The sequence below is a fragment of the Mustela putorius genome, unplaced genomic scaffold (assembly GCF_011764305.1).
Source record: "Mustela putorius furo isolate JIRA1106 unplaced genomic scaffold, ASM1176430v1.1 tig00000174_pilon_pilon_pilon, whole genome shotgun sequence".
NCBI lineage: Eukaryota > Metazoa > Chordata > Mammalia > Carnivora > Mustelidae > Mustela > Mustela putorius.
The window spans coordinates 40038430-40057194 of record NW_025421304.1 but is presented as its reverse complement, the minus strand read 5'-3'; the positions used below and the strand labels follow the sequence as shown (position 1 = coordinate 40057194).

General features: G+C 54.8%; 1 protein-coding gene across 1 annotated transcript in view; it reads left to right on the top strand.

The window, feature by feature from the left end:
• The window catches only part of MBTPS1 (membrane bound transcription factor peptidase, site 1), a 50632-nt gene that overhangs the window by 15317 nt on the left and 16550 nt on the right, over positions 1-18765 (top strand). The window contains exons 4-12 of the mRNA XM_004753905.3: positions 1202-1405; positions 3136-3246; positions 3689-3798; positions 5268-5384; positions 5818-5885; positions 9314-9416; positions 10900-11051; positions 13845-14006; positions 16517-16661. Of these exons, the coding sequence (XP_004753962.1) occupies positions 1202-1405; positions 3136-3246; positions 3689-3798; positions 5268-5384; positions 5818-5885; positions 9314-9416; positions 10900-11051; positions 13845-14006; positions 16517-16661 (1172 nt within the window). The remainder of the gene's footprint in view (positions 1-1201; positions 1406-3135; positions 3247-3688; positions 3799-5267; positions 5385-5817; positions 5886-9313; positions 9417-10899; positions 11052-13844; positions 14007-16516; positions 16662-18765) is intronic.

Sequence of the window (18765 nt, the reverse complement as noted above, 5' to 3'; positions counted from 1 at the left end):
TTTTTTTGACAGAGTTCATAAGTAGGCAGAGGCAGGCAGAGGGAGAGAGGAGGGAGCAGGCTCCCCGCCGAGCAGGGAACCCGACACGGGGCTCGATCCCAGGACCCCAGGACCATGACCTGAGCGAAGGCAGAGGCTCAACCCACTGAGCCACTCAGGGGACCCCCACCCCCACCCCTCTGCACTGTTGACTTAAAGAGCAGAGTCTGCACGGCGAGTTCAGTGCAGAATAATTTTAGTTGGTCTGTGCAAATAATTACTTAATGGAGTTGACACAACGACATGTTTTCCCAGGTCCCTGTACCCTTTCGTGGGGAGCCTGGTAAGACTGGACTGCACGGTAGGCCTTAGCTCTAGAGACACAATGTCAGTCGCAGCAGCATAGCTGTGTTCTGCTGAAAGCTGATCTGAGATGCAGGTTTTCACATGATAGCACGGCCCTGAAAGGTAAGGACCCCTCCTGTGGTGGTTCTTTTGCTTTTTTCTTCCATTTTTTCACCCAGTAGAGTCCTTACAGATAGCGGAACCCATGGACTCAGTGCCACGGGGCAGGTGCGCACAGGGCTGGTCCGCCTGCAGGATCGAGAGAAGACGCGGTTCGTCACCTTCCGAACCCCCGACTCCTTTCTAGCGCATCTGCTTTGGAAGGGGGACACTCTAGGCAGCGTGTTGAGAGTAGCAAGCGGTGCACAGTTGGCAGAAGGTCCCGCTGCTGTCAGACCAGAGACAGGTGTGGTGGGTTAACAGCAGCCCCTCTTCCTGTGCCAGGAGCCCGGTGCTGCGGTGCTGCGAAGCTTCGCCATCGCAGGGGGCCATTCGCTTCCTTTTGTTTTGTTGTCGTCGTCGTCGTCTTGAACCCTTCTGGCTCAGTGAGAGCAGCTGCACGAAAGCTCGGGAATTTCTCGGTCCTTCAGCTGCAGCCACGGTTGAGTGTTTCAACGCAGCGGTTCTGCCAGTCTGCCTTCCGTCAGTTAGAAAAGGCCAAGTAGAGGACTCTTGGGGAACAATGATGACAGCTAAGTGATGTCCTGTGGGTGTGACTGTATGGAGAAAGCCCTCTGGCAGGGGTAGAGAACTCCCCCTCCAGTCACCCGGGCGTTCAGGGCTGGTCGCCACCCTTCTCAGAGTGGGTGCCCTCCCCACCCGCTCGGGCTGTCCCCGCGCCGCCCCGTGGCTCATCTCTCTCTCTCCTTGGCTCTAGCTGACCCCGTCGCACCCTGTAACGAAACCCGGTGGAGCCAGAAGTGGCAGTCGTCGCGCCCGCTGCGAAGAGCCAGCCTCTCCCTGGGCTCTGGGTTCTGGCACGCTACAGGGAGACACTCGAGTAGACGGCTGCTGAGAGCCATCCCACGCCAGGTCGCCCAGACCCTGCAGGCGGACGTGCTCTGGCAGATGGGCTACACAGGTGCGTGCTGTTCGCCCGCGACCCGCGTGGGGCTGGTGGCCGTGCGCCCTCCGTCTCGGGTGCCTGGCACAGCCACGGCCTCGGGCCCCGGCCCTTCCGCTCTGTGTGGAGCCACACACGTCCGGCGGCCCCGCCTTTGACCTCTGCTGTGCTGGGCATCTGGCTCTGCCTTTTTAGGTTGTTGAATCCTGTGTACCTTCACTGTGTTTCTGTACCATTTCTGAGGTTGGGGGTAGATGGTGGAACGTTTCTCTCCTGTTGACATGCAGGTGAACACACACCAGCTGCTCAGGGAACGAGATCGAGTGCAAACATGGTTATCGTGAAGTGACAACGTGAACATGAGCGTATCCCTTGAGAGCGGAGCTCTGTGCAGAGTGGCTGCGTTACAGTCCGTGCACCTGTTGCTTAGTTTCAAAGCAACAGATGACATTAGTGACCATATCCTAGGAAATAGAACAGCCAATACAGTATTTTTCCCGTGCATCACGGCAGAAAATCACTGTCGTAACTACTGAGCTGGTTTGAACCCCCGCTGAAATGGAAGCCCGTTTCTCTAGTTCCCTTCCACCCCGTCCGTCTCCGCTGGTCTTGGCGTCCTCACCCATGTCCTCTGGCCGTGGAGACCCTGAGCTCTTCCTTGATTTCCCCAGCCCCTGCCCTGCAGTAGGTCTGAGACCGTTAAACTCTTCAGGCCCGGTGGACCGGGGTTTCAGTAAAATGATTGTCACCTCGTGGTTTTATCTCTTCAGGATGAGAACTCTTCACAAAGCAAATTCTCTAAACAGAAAAGCGTTTTCTGTCCCCCCAAACCAAGTGGTTTTTGAGATCATGTGCATTATTTAAATGTAAGCAGTATGTTTTGCTTGTTTTCTCAGTGTAATCGATGATTTAACATAGTGTGGACATGTCAGCACAGAAAGACCCTACCTCTGTGACACCTGTTAGCTGTTAAACAATACGAGTGTCTTAGGTTTTTCTGCCTGTTTTCTAGAATTTCCTCATCTGGCAATATCAGTCTTAACACTGGTGCACGTAGCTTTTGGCCCGTATCTGAAATAGGCTCCTTGTTGTAGCGAGATGTACTGCGTGCGGTTTTCCTTACCGTGCCCTCAGCCCCGCGAGTCGCCGGCAGCCCCATGTGCAGAGGGGGTTAATGAGCGGTGTCTGAGGGGGGGCACGGGAATTGTCTCCTGTCCCCCGAGGTGTGCTCTTACTTGGTGCCCCTCGTTCCATAGCGCCTCTCTAAGGAGATGAGGGGAGGGAGACCCGGGGAGGTCACCGGAAGCGGAGACTCCGTCGTGTGGAGGACTGAGCCCTGGTGACAGTGGAGGGATGTGCCAAGAGATTTCCCCTGAAACCGCGGGTCTTACTTGGCAGCACGTGACGGCATCTCTCCCCGTCTCCCCTTCTCGACTTGGCTCAGCCGGGGCCCGTGGGGCACCTGACCTAATGTGCAGACGTTGGGTGATCTCTGGTCCTCTGTGACAGGTCCCAAGGACGAACATCGTGTTTTTTAAAAATTATTTTTATTAACGTATCATGTATTATCAGCCCCAGGCGTACAGGTCTGTGCCTCCTCAGGCTCACACAGTTCACAGCCCTCTCCACAGCGCGCACGCTCCCCAGCGCCCATCACCCTCCACCCTCCGGACTGTGTTTTATAGACGAGATCCGAAAAGGTGATTCTTCTAAACATGATTGTGCTTGGTTGTTTTTTTCGGAATAAGGTGCTAACGTAAGGGTTGCTGTTTTTGACACTGGGCTGAGTGAGAAGCACCCCCACTTCAAGAATGTGAAGGAGAGAACCAACTGGACCAATGAGCGGACGCTGGACGACGGTGGGTGGCGCTGCGGTGGCGTGACCTGGTCTCTGACCCTCGCTCCTGTCCCCGGTGGTTCGGGTTAAGAGTGCGGTTTTCTGCATGCCTGTGACGACGCAGTCGTGGGCAGCCGTTACCGAGACAGACCCATGTTTTTCATGTGCCTTTGGGCAGAAGTTTGTCGGGCTGTCCTGGGATGTCAGGAAGTAGTGTCGGAGGCAAGAGGGCTGCCTGGTGGAGGCGCACGGACCTCCCGGTTTGGGCGGTGGCGGCGGGGGTGCGAGGCCCGGATTCAGGGCAGCCAGGGCGTGGGCTCCGGCTGGGGGAGCGTTCCGGGGTAGCGCAGCTTCGTCGTCTGGGGCTCAGAGAAAGGGCGTCATTTGAGTTGGTGGTCTTTTTCAGCTGGGTTTCACACCCAGGATCAGCCGTGTTCTGGGACTTTTCTCCTTGTGGTCTGCAGGGCTGGGCCATGGCACCTTTGTGGCAGGTGTGATAGCCAGCATGCGGGAGTGCCAAGGCTTTGCTCCAGATGCGGAACTCCATATTTTCAGGGTCTTTACCAATAACCAGGTAGGTGTTTTGAGGACCCCTGAGGCTTACGGAGTTGACATCAGAACATAAAAAGTGAAACTTGGGAGACCCCGTTCATTTAGAAGCAGCACCCCTCCTCGAAACTGAGCTGCTTCTGGCGTCCTGCCTGTGCCACACCATCCCTCTGTGGCCCCTGTGTGGCTTTGCCCCTTCAGTGCCCACCCCTTCATTGGTCTCACTTGGACGCTGAAGACCCCACCCCAAGGGCACTGAACAGGAGGGACTCCCTGTGTCTCGTTCCTTCCTGTCCTCCGGGCTTGCCCAGGGCTCCTGTGCCCCCACATCACGGACACAGTTCTGGTGCTTTCACATGAGGGAGGAATCACGAGTTGGTGTGGTTGCTGCCCCTCCTGGGCTGTGACGGGCTCGAGGCTGCCTCTGTACCATGTGGTGTCACGTTGGGCAGGCCCTGTCCCCAGGCTTTTCAGAACTAGTCATAGAAAAGGGGAGACCCCTGTTCCTTATTTTCTAAATTTAATTTTGTACAGATTGTGCACAGTTCAGAAATACCTAAAGACAACACAGGGAACATTGCCGCAATGCTGTCCCTGTGCAGCAGGGGTTTACCTTCCTCGTGTCTCCCATGTGATAGTTTCTTAATTTCTTGTACTCCCTCCTCCTGTGTTTGCCCATATGAGCAAATGTAAACAGGTCTTATTTATGAAAGCCTTTAAGAAACACAATTCTTAAATATTGCACTAATCCTATTTCTACTGTAAGTTTAATTGTATTTTTTATAATAACATCTTGAGTGGTGGTACATGAGGCGATTCAGCTCTGTCCGAGAAATAATTCTGTGAGATAACTTTGATGCCGTTTCCTTCCTGTCTGGTTAGGGATGAGGAACATGAGACAAGTCCATTAAACTGTGTAGAAATGCTCAGCTGAAAGGGTTGTATCTTGTGATCAGTCCTTTTGAGGAGGCACCGAGCTGTGGGGTTCAGTTCACTCTGGAAGGTGTACTGGGGGGTGAGGTGCTGGACAGCTGGCTGGGAGAGCGCGGCCGCCCCCACAGCACAGCTGTCCCTTGAGTCCGGCTGCTGGGACCTAGAGTTTCCGGGTGTCTGCTTCACATTTTGGAGCATTATTTGTTCTTGGTTTTCGTTTCTGACATTTGAGTTAATACATCATGCTGCTTTTTTTTTTTTTAAAAAGATTTATTTATTTATTTGACAGAGAGAGATCACAAGTAGGCAGAGAGGCAGGCAGAGAGAGAGAGAGAGGAGGAAACAGGCTCCCCACCGCGCAGAGAGCCCGATGCGGGACTCGATCCCAGGACCCTGAGATCATGACCTGAGCCGAAGGCAGCGGCTTAACCCACTGAGCCACCCAGGCGCCCAATACATCATGCTGCTTAAGAGTCTGTAGGGATACTTAGAAATAAACTCTGTTGTCACCCTTGGAGACTTCCACTAAAACCCCTAAAGTCATGTCTGGCGGTTGACTAGGTGTCCTACACCTCCTGGTTCCTGGACGCCTTCAATTACGCCATCCTGAAGAAGATGGACGTGCTGAACCTCAGCATCGGCGGCCCCGACTTCATGGACCACCCCTTCGTCGACAAGGTTGGTTGTGTCCCCACATGAAGGACGGTGGCGCCTGGTGACTGCTTCTGCTCTGAGCGCTTTATCTCTGGTGCGCTGGTGGCCTGTCACACACAGTGTGCCTGCCTCGCAAGGACGGCGGGTGGTGGCGTGAGCTTTGGCGACTTGCAGTGGGAGCGGCACATCTGCCGGCTCGGTTCCTTCTCCGAACGGCGCGTTCCTGAACCTGCCCGGAGAGCGAGCTCTGCTCTGTGTGACTGAAGGCCCCGTGCCCTGGGTCTCGTCAACACTCACGCAAGTGCTGGTTGGCAAACGTCCATGTCCATGAGGGTCTAGAGTTACATTTTTAAGGTCAGCCTTCTTCCTTGAGGAGCAGGACAGTTTGGACAGTTGTGTGGTGAATGTTGATTGAGCCCGGCCTGCTTCCATAAATAAATGTCTGCTAATCCCGTAGGTGTGGGAGTTAACAGCTAACAACGTGATCATGGTTTCTGCTATTGGCAACGACGGGCCTCTTTATGGGTAAGTGCTCCCCCAGCGATGACTTGGAGGTGTTTCCCCCAAAAGAACTGCAGATCTGTTGTTCGTCTGTCTCTGTTTTTCCTTTTTCTATCTGTCTTGAACTGTGTATCACGGGGACGTTCCCTGCACAGCTGGCCAGGCTGTGAAACGAGCCAGTGCCCACCGCCTCCTGGGTCAGCTCAGGCTGGCCTCTTTTTGTTTAATTTTTTATTTATTACTTTCTTTTTGCTGTAAGCAGTTTGGAGGCCTGCAGTTTTTATTCTACTTTTTTTTCCTAAAATCAGTCAGGGAAGTAGACCTGCTAGAAATAAGTGGATTGCATGGTATTTATGGAGACCCGCTCTGTGCAAAGCCCAGGTGTGAGAAAATGGGACAAGGGGCCTGTCGTCTTGGGGCAGACCGGGCGCAGCTGCTACAGAGCTGGCGGAGAGGGAGAGTGTGGGCCGCGATGCAGACCCGGCCAGCATCTGCGGGTTGACAAGTGGGGTCACACGGAGGGAGGCAGAGAGAACGCTGTCCCAGAAATGCCCCTTTGTGCTGGGTCGTTCTGAACTAACGCAGCGTGAGATGCGGAACATCGGTCACTGCGGTACAGGCTCTGCGTTCTTGTCCAGTCTTTCGCCTCCGGCTCCCGATTTTCCTGTAGACGACACGTGTAAGTCCTCTCTTGTGCTGGAATCCTGGCCTCCCTTGTGGGTCATCCTCCTGTATGTGGTTTGGTGCCGTGACGGGGTGAGGTGACCACGGGGAGGAAGAAAACACAGAGTGCGCCCACTGCTCTGCAGCCCAGTGGGGAGAGACGAGTGTGTGTGTGCGTGCGTGTGCTCTTCCAGTCGCTCCCTGCATCGTGCGCGGACCCCTCCAGGCGTGCAGGCCGGGGTCTCGACTGACGGACTGACAGGAGGAGCCCTGGGCCCAGGGCCGGGCTGAGCTCTGGGAGGTGACCATTGGTATAGGTCAGGAGCTGTACGTGCCAGCAGCCGTGGTTCCGGCCTGATTGTTGGTAGTGGTCCTGTCTCCGTGGAAGGTGCCCACGGTTCTGGTTTGCTGTTTCGCCTGCCATGTGTGTCCGGCTCCACTGTGGGACGCCCCGGTACTGCGTAGTCCCCTCCGGTTGTCTCACTGCCCCTTCTGCGAGTCTCTCCTTGGCTGCTTCTCCCATTTCTGGTCCCCCCTCACTCCAGAGTCCCCAGACTGTCCATCAGCTTTCCAGCCTATCTACCTGCCTGGACAGTGTAAGGTCACTACTGTGGGAAGAGCGCAGGCCGTGGGGCCCTCTCGTCGCTGGGCCTTGGCCTTGCTGTCTGTCATGATGGGCATGAGGCCACCCTGGGTGGCACTTGCGAGGGGCGCTTGTGAGGGACACCTTCGACCCGCAGGGAAGGCTCTGCCAATACCGAGCCCTTGGAAGTGGTGGCTGTTCTCGTTTTTTGTTTTCTGTTCTTCTCAGACACGTTCTGGCAATTTTCTTATTCAAGACTCTGCTGTAGGTCATCGGTGCCTAATCAGACAACGCTTTTCTGTTGTTTTTTAAGGTCCTCGCTACTCTATCCTGGAACTGGCAAATCTTTCCTGCGAAGGCTCACATAGTGAACACTTGAGGGCTTGCAGGCTGTGCGGGGCTCGTTTTCAGCACCCACCCGCCCCGGTAACGGGAACGCGGCCCCGGATGTGTGTGGACAAGTGGGCGTGGCTGTTCCAGGGAAACGTGCATGCATGACGTGCACAGACAGACGGCGGGCCCACTCGGGTCCGCAGCCCCGGCCGGGGAACTGGAGCCTGCAGGTGCTGGGTTCGCTCAGGCCCCCACGCATTCCCCAGGCCCGGTCCCCTCCTGGGTCTCCCTGCAATAGCCCCATTTATCTGTCCCCATCATCTGTTCTTGCTGCTCAGCCTCCTCGCTTGTCTTTCTGTTTGTCCGCACCCCTCTAGCCAGCCCTGCACATGCCATCTGACTGCTCTGCCCCACGCTGGTCACTCTTCTGAAATTCTGTGACTTCTGTGGGCTGTCATACTCTTCAAGCCAAGAGTTGTGCATTTTCCTTGTGTCAGAGGAGCATCCTGGAAAGGGCCCTGCATCGGACTCACGTGTCTGCTTGTGCAGCCACACGGGGCTCATGCTGGGAACGGCCCAGCCCGCACCATGATGCTTTCCTGCTTGGGCGTCAGGGTGCGCTCGGCGGAGGACGGGGCTGTGCTCAGAGAGCTGTCGTCTGTCACAGGCGGGGCACTGCCCGTGCCTCTGAAAGTAATGCTCGCATCCCCACGGATGCCCCGCCTGCCAGCCCCCCTCGGCGTCCTACACTCTTGGTACACTTGGACTTTGTTATTATCACAAACCAATAAAAAAATCCCCGTTGGGGCCTCTCAGTAACCCGCTGGTAGCATGTCGGTGGCCGCTGAGCTAAGAAGGCCGTGCCGGGATTGAGTCCGGGTGCTTCAGAATAGTTGGGTGAAAGCGCGTGCCCTAGAGTCTTGCTTCTGGAACCCCTTCCCCCCCTACGAGTCACTTGTGGTTATTGAGTTGTCACAGTTCTGGTTTGGGTGATGGAGCTGTAGTAGGTGAAGTTCAGAAATGAAGTTTCACGCATTAAAACTGGTACTTTCCAGCAGTTCGGTTTTATCTTAACCTCTTGTCTTTAGAATGAAAACCTTTTGTTGAGATTTGCTCCACTGTGATTCCTGTGCAGATCCGGCCCACTTGAGGTATCGAGGAGAATCGCGTGGTTCTTTATGTCTGCGCCGTGAGAGGTCCCGAGGAGGATGGAGGGGTCGGTCCTCCGTCCACCTGGAGGCAGGCAGGCCAGTTGAGAACTCTGACTTCACGGTGGTGGCAGGTGCCAGTGTGTGGCTGTCGCTGCTTCCCAGAGAAGTGTGCGATCTCGTGGGGGCGGTGTGCGTGCCCTTGGCGCGGCGTGTGAGTGACGTGAGAGCATGTGAGCGGGTGACTGTCGTGAGCTCACGGCTCTTGCCGTTCGGAGAGAGGACTCGGGCCTGGAAGCACGAGGGAGAAGAGTGTCTTGGGAGAAAAGGAGGAGGTGCTCCACGTCCGAGGTAACGGCCTTAGCCCGGTGTGTGGGCAGCAGAGAGCGTGGCCTTCGGACAGCCACGAGGAGACATATGAGAACCTAATGCCGTCTTGGGTTTCTCTGGGAGTATTGGCCCTTACCTGAATTACTCATTTTTCTTTTCTTTTTTTAAGATTTTATTTATGAGAGAGAGACAGGGGTGGGGGTCGAGAAGCCATGGGAGAGGAGCTGACTGTGTCAGTGCAGAGTCTGACCCGGGGCTCGATCTCAGGACCCTGCGATCCTGACCTGAGCCGAAATCACGAATCACATGCTTAGTCGACGGAGCCACCCAGGCACCCCCTGAATTATTCATGTAAACTGACTTCTCTTCCCTTGTGTTTTTGTGCCTCGCTCTAGCACACTGAACAACCCTGCTGACCAGATGGATGTGATTGGAGTGGGCGGCATTGACTTTGAGGACAACATCGCCCGCTTCTCTTCGAGGGGAATGACTACCTGGGTAGGCTTTTCTTCACTAGCAGGATGTGCTGCACAGGACGTGTGTGGCCGAGCTGTGGGTGTGCGTGTAGGTGTGCCTGTGGAGGAGAGCTGGGGAGGGGCCGGGGCTGCGGGGGCTCGCCTGGCCACCAGGATGAGTGATCGGGCCCCGTGGACATCTGCCGTCTCATCGTGGCACCCAGGTGAAGGTGAGCAGTTCTTCCTCCATGCTGGGGAAGAGGATATTTCTTGTCTTAGGAGGCTGGAGAGGCCAGTGAGAACAGCTCTTCCTCAGCTCTGCTGCCCTGCAGATCATCCTGTTAGCTCGAGGAGCACCAGCACATTCATCATTTGGGCTCCCTGGGGCTCATGGTGCCGCCGAGTGGTCCTCCTTCACCCCCAGAGCAGAGCTGCCTCTGCGGGTGGCACGCGGGGGCTCCTGTCTGCCCCTCCCGGTGCTCTGACTCACGGGTCGTGTCCTTGGCATTCACCAGGGCCTTGTTTTGTGGCGGCATTTCGAGCAGCGTTCCTGCTTGGTCACGCGGTGCCCCACGCTGAGTCTGGATCCCACACCTAGTTACGTTTGAGAGCGGGGAATACCTGCTCGGTTCAGACTGGCGTGTTTCTTTCTGACACAGCATAAGAGCTCGTCACTCTCGTTTTGCCTCCGTTTCCAGGACATTTGAGAGAGTTCTCTGCTAGGGGCGCCGGGGGGCTCAGCGGGGTGAGCCTCTGCCTTCAGCCCAGGTCCTGATCTCAGGGTCCTGGGATCGAGCCCCACATCCGGCTCTCTGCTCAGTGAGGAGCCTGCTTCCCTTCCTCTCTCTGCCTCTCTGCCTACCTGTGATCTCTGTCAAGTAAATAAAATTTTTTTAAAAAGGGCAAGAACTCAGTTAAAATCTTGTTGGTGCAGTTACGTTTATCATTCTGGGTGTTTTCTTTCCCCTCTGCCGACTGACTGACCGACTGACTGACCGACTGACCGACTGACCGACCGACCGACCGACTGACTGACCGACCGACCGACTGACCGACCGACGGACCGACTGACCGACCGACCGACCGACCGACCGACCGACTGACCGACCGACCGACCGACTGACCGACTGACCGACCGACTGACTGACTGAAATCTCCAGCTGTGTTGTGTCATCCTTTCCCTTAAAGAAACACTTTTCCTTAATTTTTAATTCTAATTTTCTGATATTTTTAATGTAATTCTAACGCATACATTCCTTAGAGCAATCTGCAGGTTTTGGTCTTTTAGATACTCACCTTCAGTCGCTTTGTGGTGTTATGCTTACACTGGCTATTATAAAGCACACCCAAAATAATTTCATTTTGTACACGGCCATTTAAGCGTGAGTTCTAGCGCAGTGAATTTCAGATAAAACCAGTGCGTGGCTAAGGTTACGTCGTGTGGAAATACCCATGGCTGCTCCGAACTGCGGTAGCCGCGTGCCGGTGCTGTGCTTTGGGGGAAACCAAGCTTCTCTCCTCCGTAGGAACTCCCGGGAGGCTATGGCCGTGTGAAGCCCGATATCGTCACCTATGGTGCTGGAGTGAGGGGCTCCGGTGTGAAGGGGGGCTGCCGGGCCCTGTCAGGGACCAGCGTGGCTTCTCCGGTGGTCGCCGGCGCCGTCACCTTGCTGGTAAGGTGAGTGCCGCTCAGCAGAGAGGATGTGGTGCCCGCAGACCGGGACCTGGGTCCTTCTTGTCCCGAGCCAGGCAGGAGGGTCGAGGAGCGTGCCGGGAACCTCGCTCCCTCCCTCTCTCTCCGCGTCTCCACCCCGTCCTGTGTGCGGGGGGATTTGCGGGTGTGAGCACTCGCTGACTCCGGCTGGAAAGCACTGTGTGAGGGCACGGCACCTGATGCAGTTCCAGCATCTGCTTTTGTTCCAGTTGGTTTATGGTAAATACCTCAAAAAAAAAAATTATTTATTTGAGCTGGGGGGAGAGGCAGAGGGAGAAGAAAAGAGGAAATCCTAAGCAGGTTCCATGCTTGGCCCAGAGCCTGACCCGGGCCTTGTTCTCAGGACCCTGAGATGATGACCTGAGCCGAAATCACAGGGCAGGGGCTTAACCAGCTGAGCCACCCACGGGCCCCTTAAAGAGTCAGTTGTTTAAGGGCTGCTTTCAGCTTGGGTCATGATCTCAGGGTCCTGCATTGAGCCCCGTGTCCTCAGGCTCCCTGCTCCGCCAGGAGTCTCCCCCTCCCTCTGACCACCCCCCCAGTTCATGCGTGTGCACACGTGCGCTCTTTCTGTCTCTCAAATAAAGCTTTTTAAATAAGAAGGGGTTATAGTTCACGGCAATAGTGAGGAAGGTATGGGATTCGCCATGGACCCTGTGCCTCCATTTTATTTTTTTTAACATGCGCATTTCGTGCTGTAGTTGTTAAGTCCGAACAAGTGTGTATATCAGGCAGGGCACAACAAGTCTGATGTTTTCCTTCCTTCCCTTAGGGAGTCCCCTTTCATTTCCCTAGGGAGTCCCCTTTCTTCATTTCCCTAGGGAGTCCCCTTTCCATGTGCTCCGTTAGCCGAGGAGCTGCGGTCAGGCCGCGGGACGGACCGTCTCTGTGTAATTTATCAGTCCGTCTCGTCGAATCCCTCGTACGCTTGGAACAGAGCTTGGTGACTGGCCCTTACTTCTGCAGAGAGTGAAGTTGGAAGATGTTCTCAGAGGCAGTTGGCCAGAAGTGACGCTCACGGGCTGTGACTTAGTCAGATGGGCTGTGTGCCTCAGTCCGAAGGTTACAGAGAGGTCTTTGGAGTTCGTGCTCGTTTGGTGTTTTCCCCCCAAACGCTCTCTACTGGGGTGAGGTGTCGGTTGAGCTTTTGTGTTGGACTCACATAAACCTGTGTAGTGGAAAGTTAATGTAGTCCGTGTTAATTTTAAAAGTAAGAGGGAAATGATAGTAAATGTTTTTATATTTGAAGTTCTTTTTTAAAGCAAGTAAGTTTATGTTGATTTTAGCTTCTGAGACCTGGGCTGTTTTTTAATTAGAATCTTTGATAAAGGCAGCTGTCTATCCTGGTCTTCCTTTTCCCATTCTTCCCTTAGTGTTCAGAGCCATAGTCCGGAAAATGCGGACCCTGGCTGGGGTGGTCTCTGGAGCAGAACCCTGTCTTTTTTCTTCCATTCATTTTCCTGACCCCATGTTCCGTGTGGAGAGGCGGCGGCCAGGGCCGGCAGACCGTGGAGTCGCCTGGCGCACGCAGGCTTTCCTACTTGGTGTGGGGAGCACGCTCGACTAGGGTTCAGCTATGCCGTTGCTTACGGGCACAGAGACCCTGGCTCCTTCCTCGCCGACTGTGACTGCGGGCCAGACTGAGGCTCGGCTGCACTCCTGAGCCCAGCGGACCTCCCCTCATCGGGCGATTGGGGAGGAGAGGAGGCTTTCGTTGCCAGGAGCTTCTTTAAGTACAGCTGCTTCCGGTGTCATGGAAGGCTTTGACCTTCCTGTCTCTCTGCAGCTCAGAAGTGTGCCCAGGCGAGTCTGCTCGCCTCCAGCCTGGCAGCCCTCCCGAGGAGGCTGGGCCTGGCCTTTGGTCTGGCCTGTCAGCGCGGGGGTGGGCGTGTGCGGCTGCGGCCGAGCTCCTGGCAGCTCTTCAGGTCTCCGTCCCGCTGGACCACCTCGGCCTCCCCTGACACCGGATGGCCCACCTGGATGAGTAGAAATCCCGCGCACCCTTCCAAGACCAGCCGCCCTCATAGATTCTTGGGAGCTGTGCAGAGTCTGTTTCTCTTTTTCGTTTTCTGGGTTTTGTTCCCCACGTTGGGGGGTTGACACTAGTATTGATGATTTGTGAGCATAGAGAAACTGCGTGTTCGTGCTGGCGTTCTCCAGCGCCGATGGCACCCGCGCATCCCCGGCCTCCTGGCCAGGTAGAGCCGTGTGTTTGTTTGTCCGGTGCGTTCTGATGACACTGCGGCCCAGGTGTGCGTGCTGTTGGGCCTTCCCCGCCGGGAGGCGGCGCAGCAGACAGAGGCCGTGGGTGTCACTTGGCCCTGTGGCTCCTGCCTGTCCCACCTGGAGGTCCTCTGCGGCTCCGTCTGGTGTCCGCTCCTTCTTCTACAGGTGCTGTCGCGGCTGGTCCACTTCCTTCTGCCAGCCGGCTTCCCTTCCCCTCAGGAGCCAGGCGCTCTGACCTCTTCTGCCTTCTGTCGCCTCTGTGGTCTGTTGAGTCGTGTCGCTGGGAAAGTAAGTGTTTCTGATAGACTCAGTACAAACAGGCAGAAGCTCCCTGAGTACGTGGCTAAGAAGTCGTCCTGAGACAGGTGCAGAAATGACACGTTCGTTCTCAACCCGCATGGGCTTGACCGAAGCAGCCCCCAGGAGATGTGACGCCAGATCCGAGGTCACAGGTCTGCACGTCCACTGGGATAGCCTGATTTTCCTCCTTCTGCCGAGAGGTAATGAGCAAATCTGTGATTTTCTGTCCAGCACAGTGCAGAAGCGCGAACTGGTGAACCCGGCCAGCATGAAGCAGGCGCTCATTGCGTCTGCCCGGAGGCTTCCTGGCGTGAATATGTTTGAGCAGGGCCACGGCAAGCTGGATCTCCTCAGGGCCTATCAGATCCTCAACAGCTACAAGCCGCAGGCCAGGTTGGTACGCTTCCTCTGCATTGGCCTCCCTCCCGCCCTGGGCTCTGAGGGTGGGGCCCCCACTCCCTGCGCGGGATCCTGGCCTCGGGGCTGGAGCTGGACACTGATCACACTGCGCTGGACCCTCAGGGAGGGCGGACGCCGCTGCTATGGGGACGCTGCAGCTAGAGCAGGGTTCAGCTCACATTTTGCTGCATGGAACACATGTAGCTTAAGATACTGACTTGGTTTCTTTTTACTCTTTTTTTTTTGGTTAAAGATTTATTTTGGAGAGAGTCCTCAAGCAGACTCCCTGCTAAGCACGGAGCCCAGCGTAGGGCTCGATTCTAGGACCCTGAGTGCATGACCTGAGCTGAAATCAAGAGTTGGTCGCTTAACCGACTGAGCCACGCAAGGCGCCCCGGAGCTTTTTTTTTTAAAATAATCTTAGGTTTGCAGAAATTTGCAAAGGTAGTGTTGCTGTTGTCACATACCCTTTACCCAGCTTCCCCGACGCCAGCACCTTTGCTGACTGTACTTGAACGTGTGGAACCAGCCAGGGAGCACCGACACTGCTGTGATGAAGCCGTAGGCTTGGCTCACAGGTGCCTGGGCCCCGGTGCGCTGCGCCCACCCGGCTGGGATCCAGGCCTGTGCTCTTGCCCTGCCTTACCAGGCCCTCCAGCCTGTCACAGCTCATCTGTCTTTTGCTGTCGCTCGTGACCACGACTCGTTTGGGAGTGCTGGTTACTTACGTAGTGGGTAGTAAGTAGACTGACTCTCGATGTGAGTTTACCTGATACCTCTCATGAGGTGCATCCGTCGTGAAACACAGATGTCCTGACTGGAGTGCAGGGTCTGTGTCTCGTTCTCTTTGGCTGTGCGGCACGTGGCCCTGCTGTGCCCCGAGGTCTCCAGCTTGCTTCTCGGCTCCCACGCATGCCTCTGTGGTGCTCCCTGGTGCTTCGCTGCCTCCCCCCACCGCCCTGCTCATTTTTGATCCAGTTTTAGTTTGTGTCTCTTTGTGGAACCCCCCACATAGAGGTGCACAGGGAAGCCCCCCACCCCATTCCTGCTCCCACTGCCCCATCTCCCCACCCGGTCCCCACCCACCCCGTGTGAGTACCAGTCTCATTAGTTTGGGGTTTATCCTTCTTGTGTTTCTTTTTGCACAAATGAGCAGATACACGTGCACGTTCCTCCGTTAAGAACAACATCACTGCACGTGTTTTTTTGCTTCTTGCTTTTTTCACTTAACGGCATCCTGGAAATCACTCCATGTCAGCTCGCCGAGCTCTCTCCTTTGCAGCAGCGTGGTGTGGACGGGCCTTGTCTCTTCAGCAGCTTCCTTCTCTGTGGGCGTTTGGATGACTCGCGGCGCCTGCTGATGGCAGCCTGCCGATGGCAGCCTGCCGCCGGGAGTGCCGCCGCGCCCGCGCACTGTGGCTGCACGGGTGGGGGGGGGTGTGGGGGGCTGTGGGGGGCTGTCCTCGGGAGGGGCAGAGCCGGGGTGGCCGGGTCCATGGTAAGACGGTGCAGGGGTTTGTTAGGTCCCGCCCTGCTCCCCCCGCAGAAGGGTTGTGCCTGGTGGCAGGCCTCAGCCACACGCGTGTGCGGGCCTGCTTCACCCCCGCTACAGGACGCCGTCCGTGCTTAACCAGCGACTAGTCTGATAGTCTGATGGGGGACAGAGCAGCACTCCGCGCTGTTTTCCTTCGTGTCTGGTTCTGAGCCAGGTGGCGCACTTTGTACTGAAGGGCTATTTCTATCCCTTTCTTGGGAAGCGTCTGCTTATTCTTTTTGTTTTCCTGTGTGGTTTTGTTCCTCAGTTTTGAAGACTTCTTTACAGAACAGGGTCACCGAGCCTCTGTCAGCAATACGCACTGCAGATCTTTCTCTCTGTGTGTCGGTTTTTTGACTTGGCGTGAAGTGTTTGTTGTGTTCAGTGTGTTTTTCCAGTAGTCACATTTGTTAGGTTCTTGCTGGTGTTGCCAGCCTGGATTTTGAGTCACAGAAAGCTTTTCTCTGCACGAAAGTACAAGGAATTCACCCACGTTTTCTTCTAATTTGTGTTTGCGTCCTTTTATATCCTCAAGTTTCTCTGGTGCGTGTGGAGCTTATTCTTGTGTCCGAGTGAAACAGGGATCTTACTGTGTCTTTGCCACACGGCCACCCATCTGTGAGCTCCCGTTCCAAAACGTCTGTCTTTGCCCCATGGATGTGACGTGCCATCCTTCGAGACTCTGGGTCCTGGGTATTCCCTGGGGGTGGTTCTGTGCCAGCCAGGGCCTCCAGAGTTCCAGAATCGTGGAAGGAAAGAGGTGTTTCCCGCTCACCGTGCCACGCACGAGCAGTCTGGGCAGGCTGGCCTGGTGGCTTCTGAGCGTAGGGAGTGTTGCAAAGTAGGTCCTTGGGTGTCAGCCCAGGGCGGCCCTATGAGCAGCTGTCCTGGGCTCGGGTCCCCACACAGATGCGCTTCTGCAGCTGTAGTGCCTTTTTGTCCTTCTCTGACCCAGTGTTCTTTGTTTCAGCCTGAGCCCCAGCTACATCGATCTGACCGAGTGTCCCTACATGTGGCCGTACTGCTCCCAGCCTATCTACTATGGAGGGATGCCGACGGTCGCCAACATCACCGTCCTCAACGGCATGGGCGTCACGGGACGGATTGTAGATAAGGTGACACTGCTCTCGGGCTTGTGGTGAACTCAGACATGGCCCAGCCTTTGTGCTTTAGTCTCCCTCTCTCGCCTGTTAAAGCAGGGCAGGTTTCCTCCTATCCTGGGTGCTAGGGTGTGGAAGCTGTGGTTTCTTTTCTCGAGTCTGAAACTGATAAGCTCAGAATAAACTAATGGAGCCAACTTGGTACTTCTTGACTTTGGCATCTCAAACTTGGCTCCCGAATGGACTAATTTTATTTGACTCTTCATTATATGATTTCCCACCTGTAATTAAGTGGCCACCTGTCATTACTGTATTCTTGAGTGAGCACGAATGGGCCCTCTGGTTGGAAAGGGGTGTTCTTGTTTTTAGTCTTGTTTTTGTAAATTTTCTTTTACTTTCTGCATAAGCGTTATCATGATAGTAAAGGACTGGGAAAGGAGAGCAGGGAAATCACTTTCAGCCCCCAGCACACTCACGTGACCACTGTTGGCAAAGTACTCTTTTCCAGCCTTTATCTCCAGGATGTGTTTTTGTTCTCTGTAAGGCCCAAGTTCAGTCTCGTCTTCTCCACTCTCATTATGTTGTCAGATGTAACTCCACACAGTCCGGGGTGCTTGCTGACAGCTATTTGATATTACAGAGCAGTGCTAAATCATAATTTACCTACTGTTGTTGTTTTTTAATCCAAAACCCTTCTTTTAGCCTTCAGGGAACAAGCTGTTCTTTTCAAGATAGTTGCAATGAGTGTACAAACACGGGCGTTTGCAGTGCAGGTTTACATCATCCAGACATTAAGTTAAAAGAGATTTCTACTTTGTTGTCCGTAAAAGACAAAACAGAACTCTGTTCACACTCAGGCCCTCGTCCTCCGTCGGTGGAGTATCTCCACTGAGCACCGATCTGAGTGTCCTTCCTTAGGGTGTGATTTGAAATATTGTCCTCAGAGCTCAGAAACTTGCCAGTGGTTTCCGTATCACACTTCTTCACAGTATGAATTCTTGATGTCACATCTGTCCACACGCAGAGGCTGCAGCTGGGACAGCTTCGTGTCACATTAGCTGCCGGGGCCCTCTGGGAAATGGCCCGCATCCGGGGCTTGGACAGCTGGGGGTTTCTGGCTGTAAATGTCTCACTGAGCATCTTTGCATACGTGGTTTCCTTTTCTTTTGAAGTACATTTTTAACGTAAACTCCCTGGATTGGAATCCCAAGTCAGAGAGCATGGATGTTACTGTGGCCCTTGGTACATGCTACTGAACTCTGGCCAGGACTTGGGTCTGCGACGCTGCTGTCAGCAGACCTGCCCGCGCTCTGCAGAGGGCTCCGTTGTCCGCACGGTTCGGGACAGCTCTTAATTTTAATTCCATGAGGCTGTTAAAAATCGACATAAAATCCACATACCATAAAATGCAGCCTTTTAAAGCAAGTGATTCAGGAGCTCCTAGCATATTCACAACTATCGATGTTCTGTAATTCCTGAACATTCTCATCGCCAGAAAAGGAAACGCCCCGATAGCAGTCGCTCCCCATTCTCCCTCCTCCCAGCCCTGGGCAGCTCCTGAGGGCCTTTTGTCTCTGCAGCTGCTTCTTGTCCTACGGGACAGCCCGTACGCAGGGGGTCACGCCTGGTGTGGCCCGTCGTGACTGGCCTTCCGCGCAGCGTGTCTTCATGGTTCATCTGCGTCCTAGCTTGTTGGTGCTTCGTTCCTCTTTGGAGCTGAGTGATACCTGTTGTGGGGTTGAGCCACGTTTGTGTGTGCATCAGTTGGTGGATGTTTGGTTTGTTTGAAGGTGGTTCATCTTTTAACATTAAATTCAGAGGGGAGGAAATGCGTGTTTTGCTTCTGAGGTCTTCTCCGCTTATCTGGGAGGTGGCGCTCTCCAGGTTGGTTCCCCGATTGTACGGCCCTTGTGTGAGGTAGCTTTTCATTCCCGTGACCTGTTCTTCCTGCTGGAACTCAGGGCTTCTCTGTCTATCTGAACCTCTCTCTGTCCTAGAAGAATTAACCATCGTTGTATTATATGTAACAGTTTCTCCCAGATGAGTGTTTTTCTCTTTGACGCTAGTGGTTGTGTTATTTACATAGTTCTTTTGGGTTTTGTACAAGTTCCACACTTTG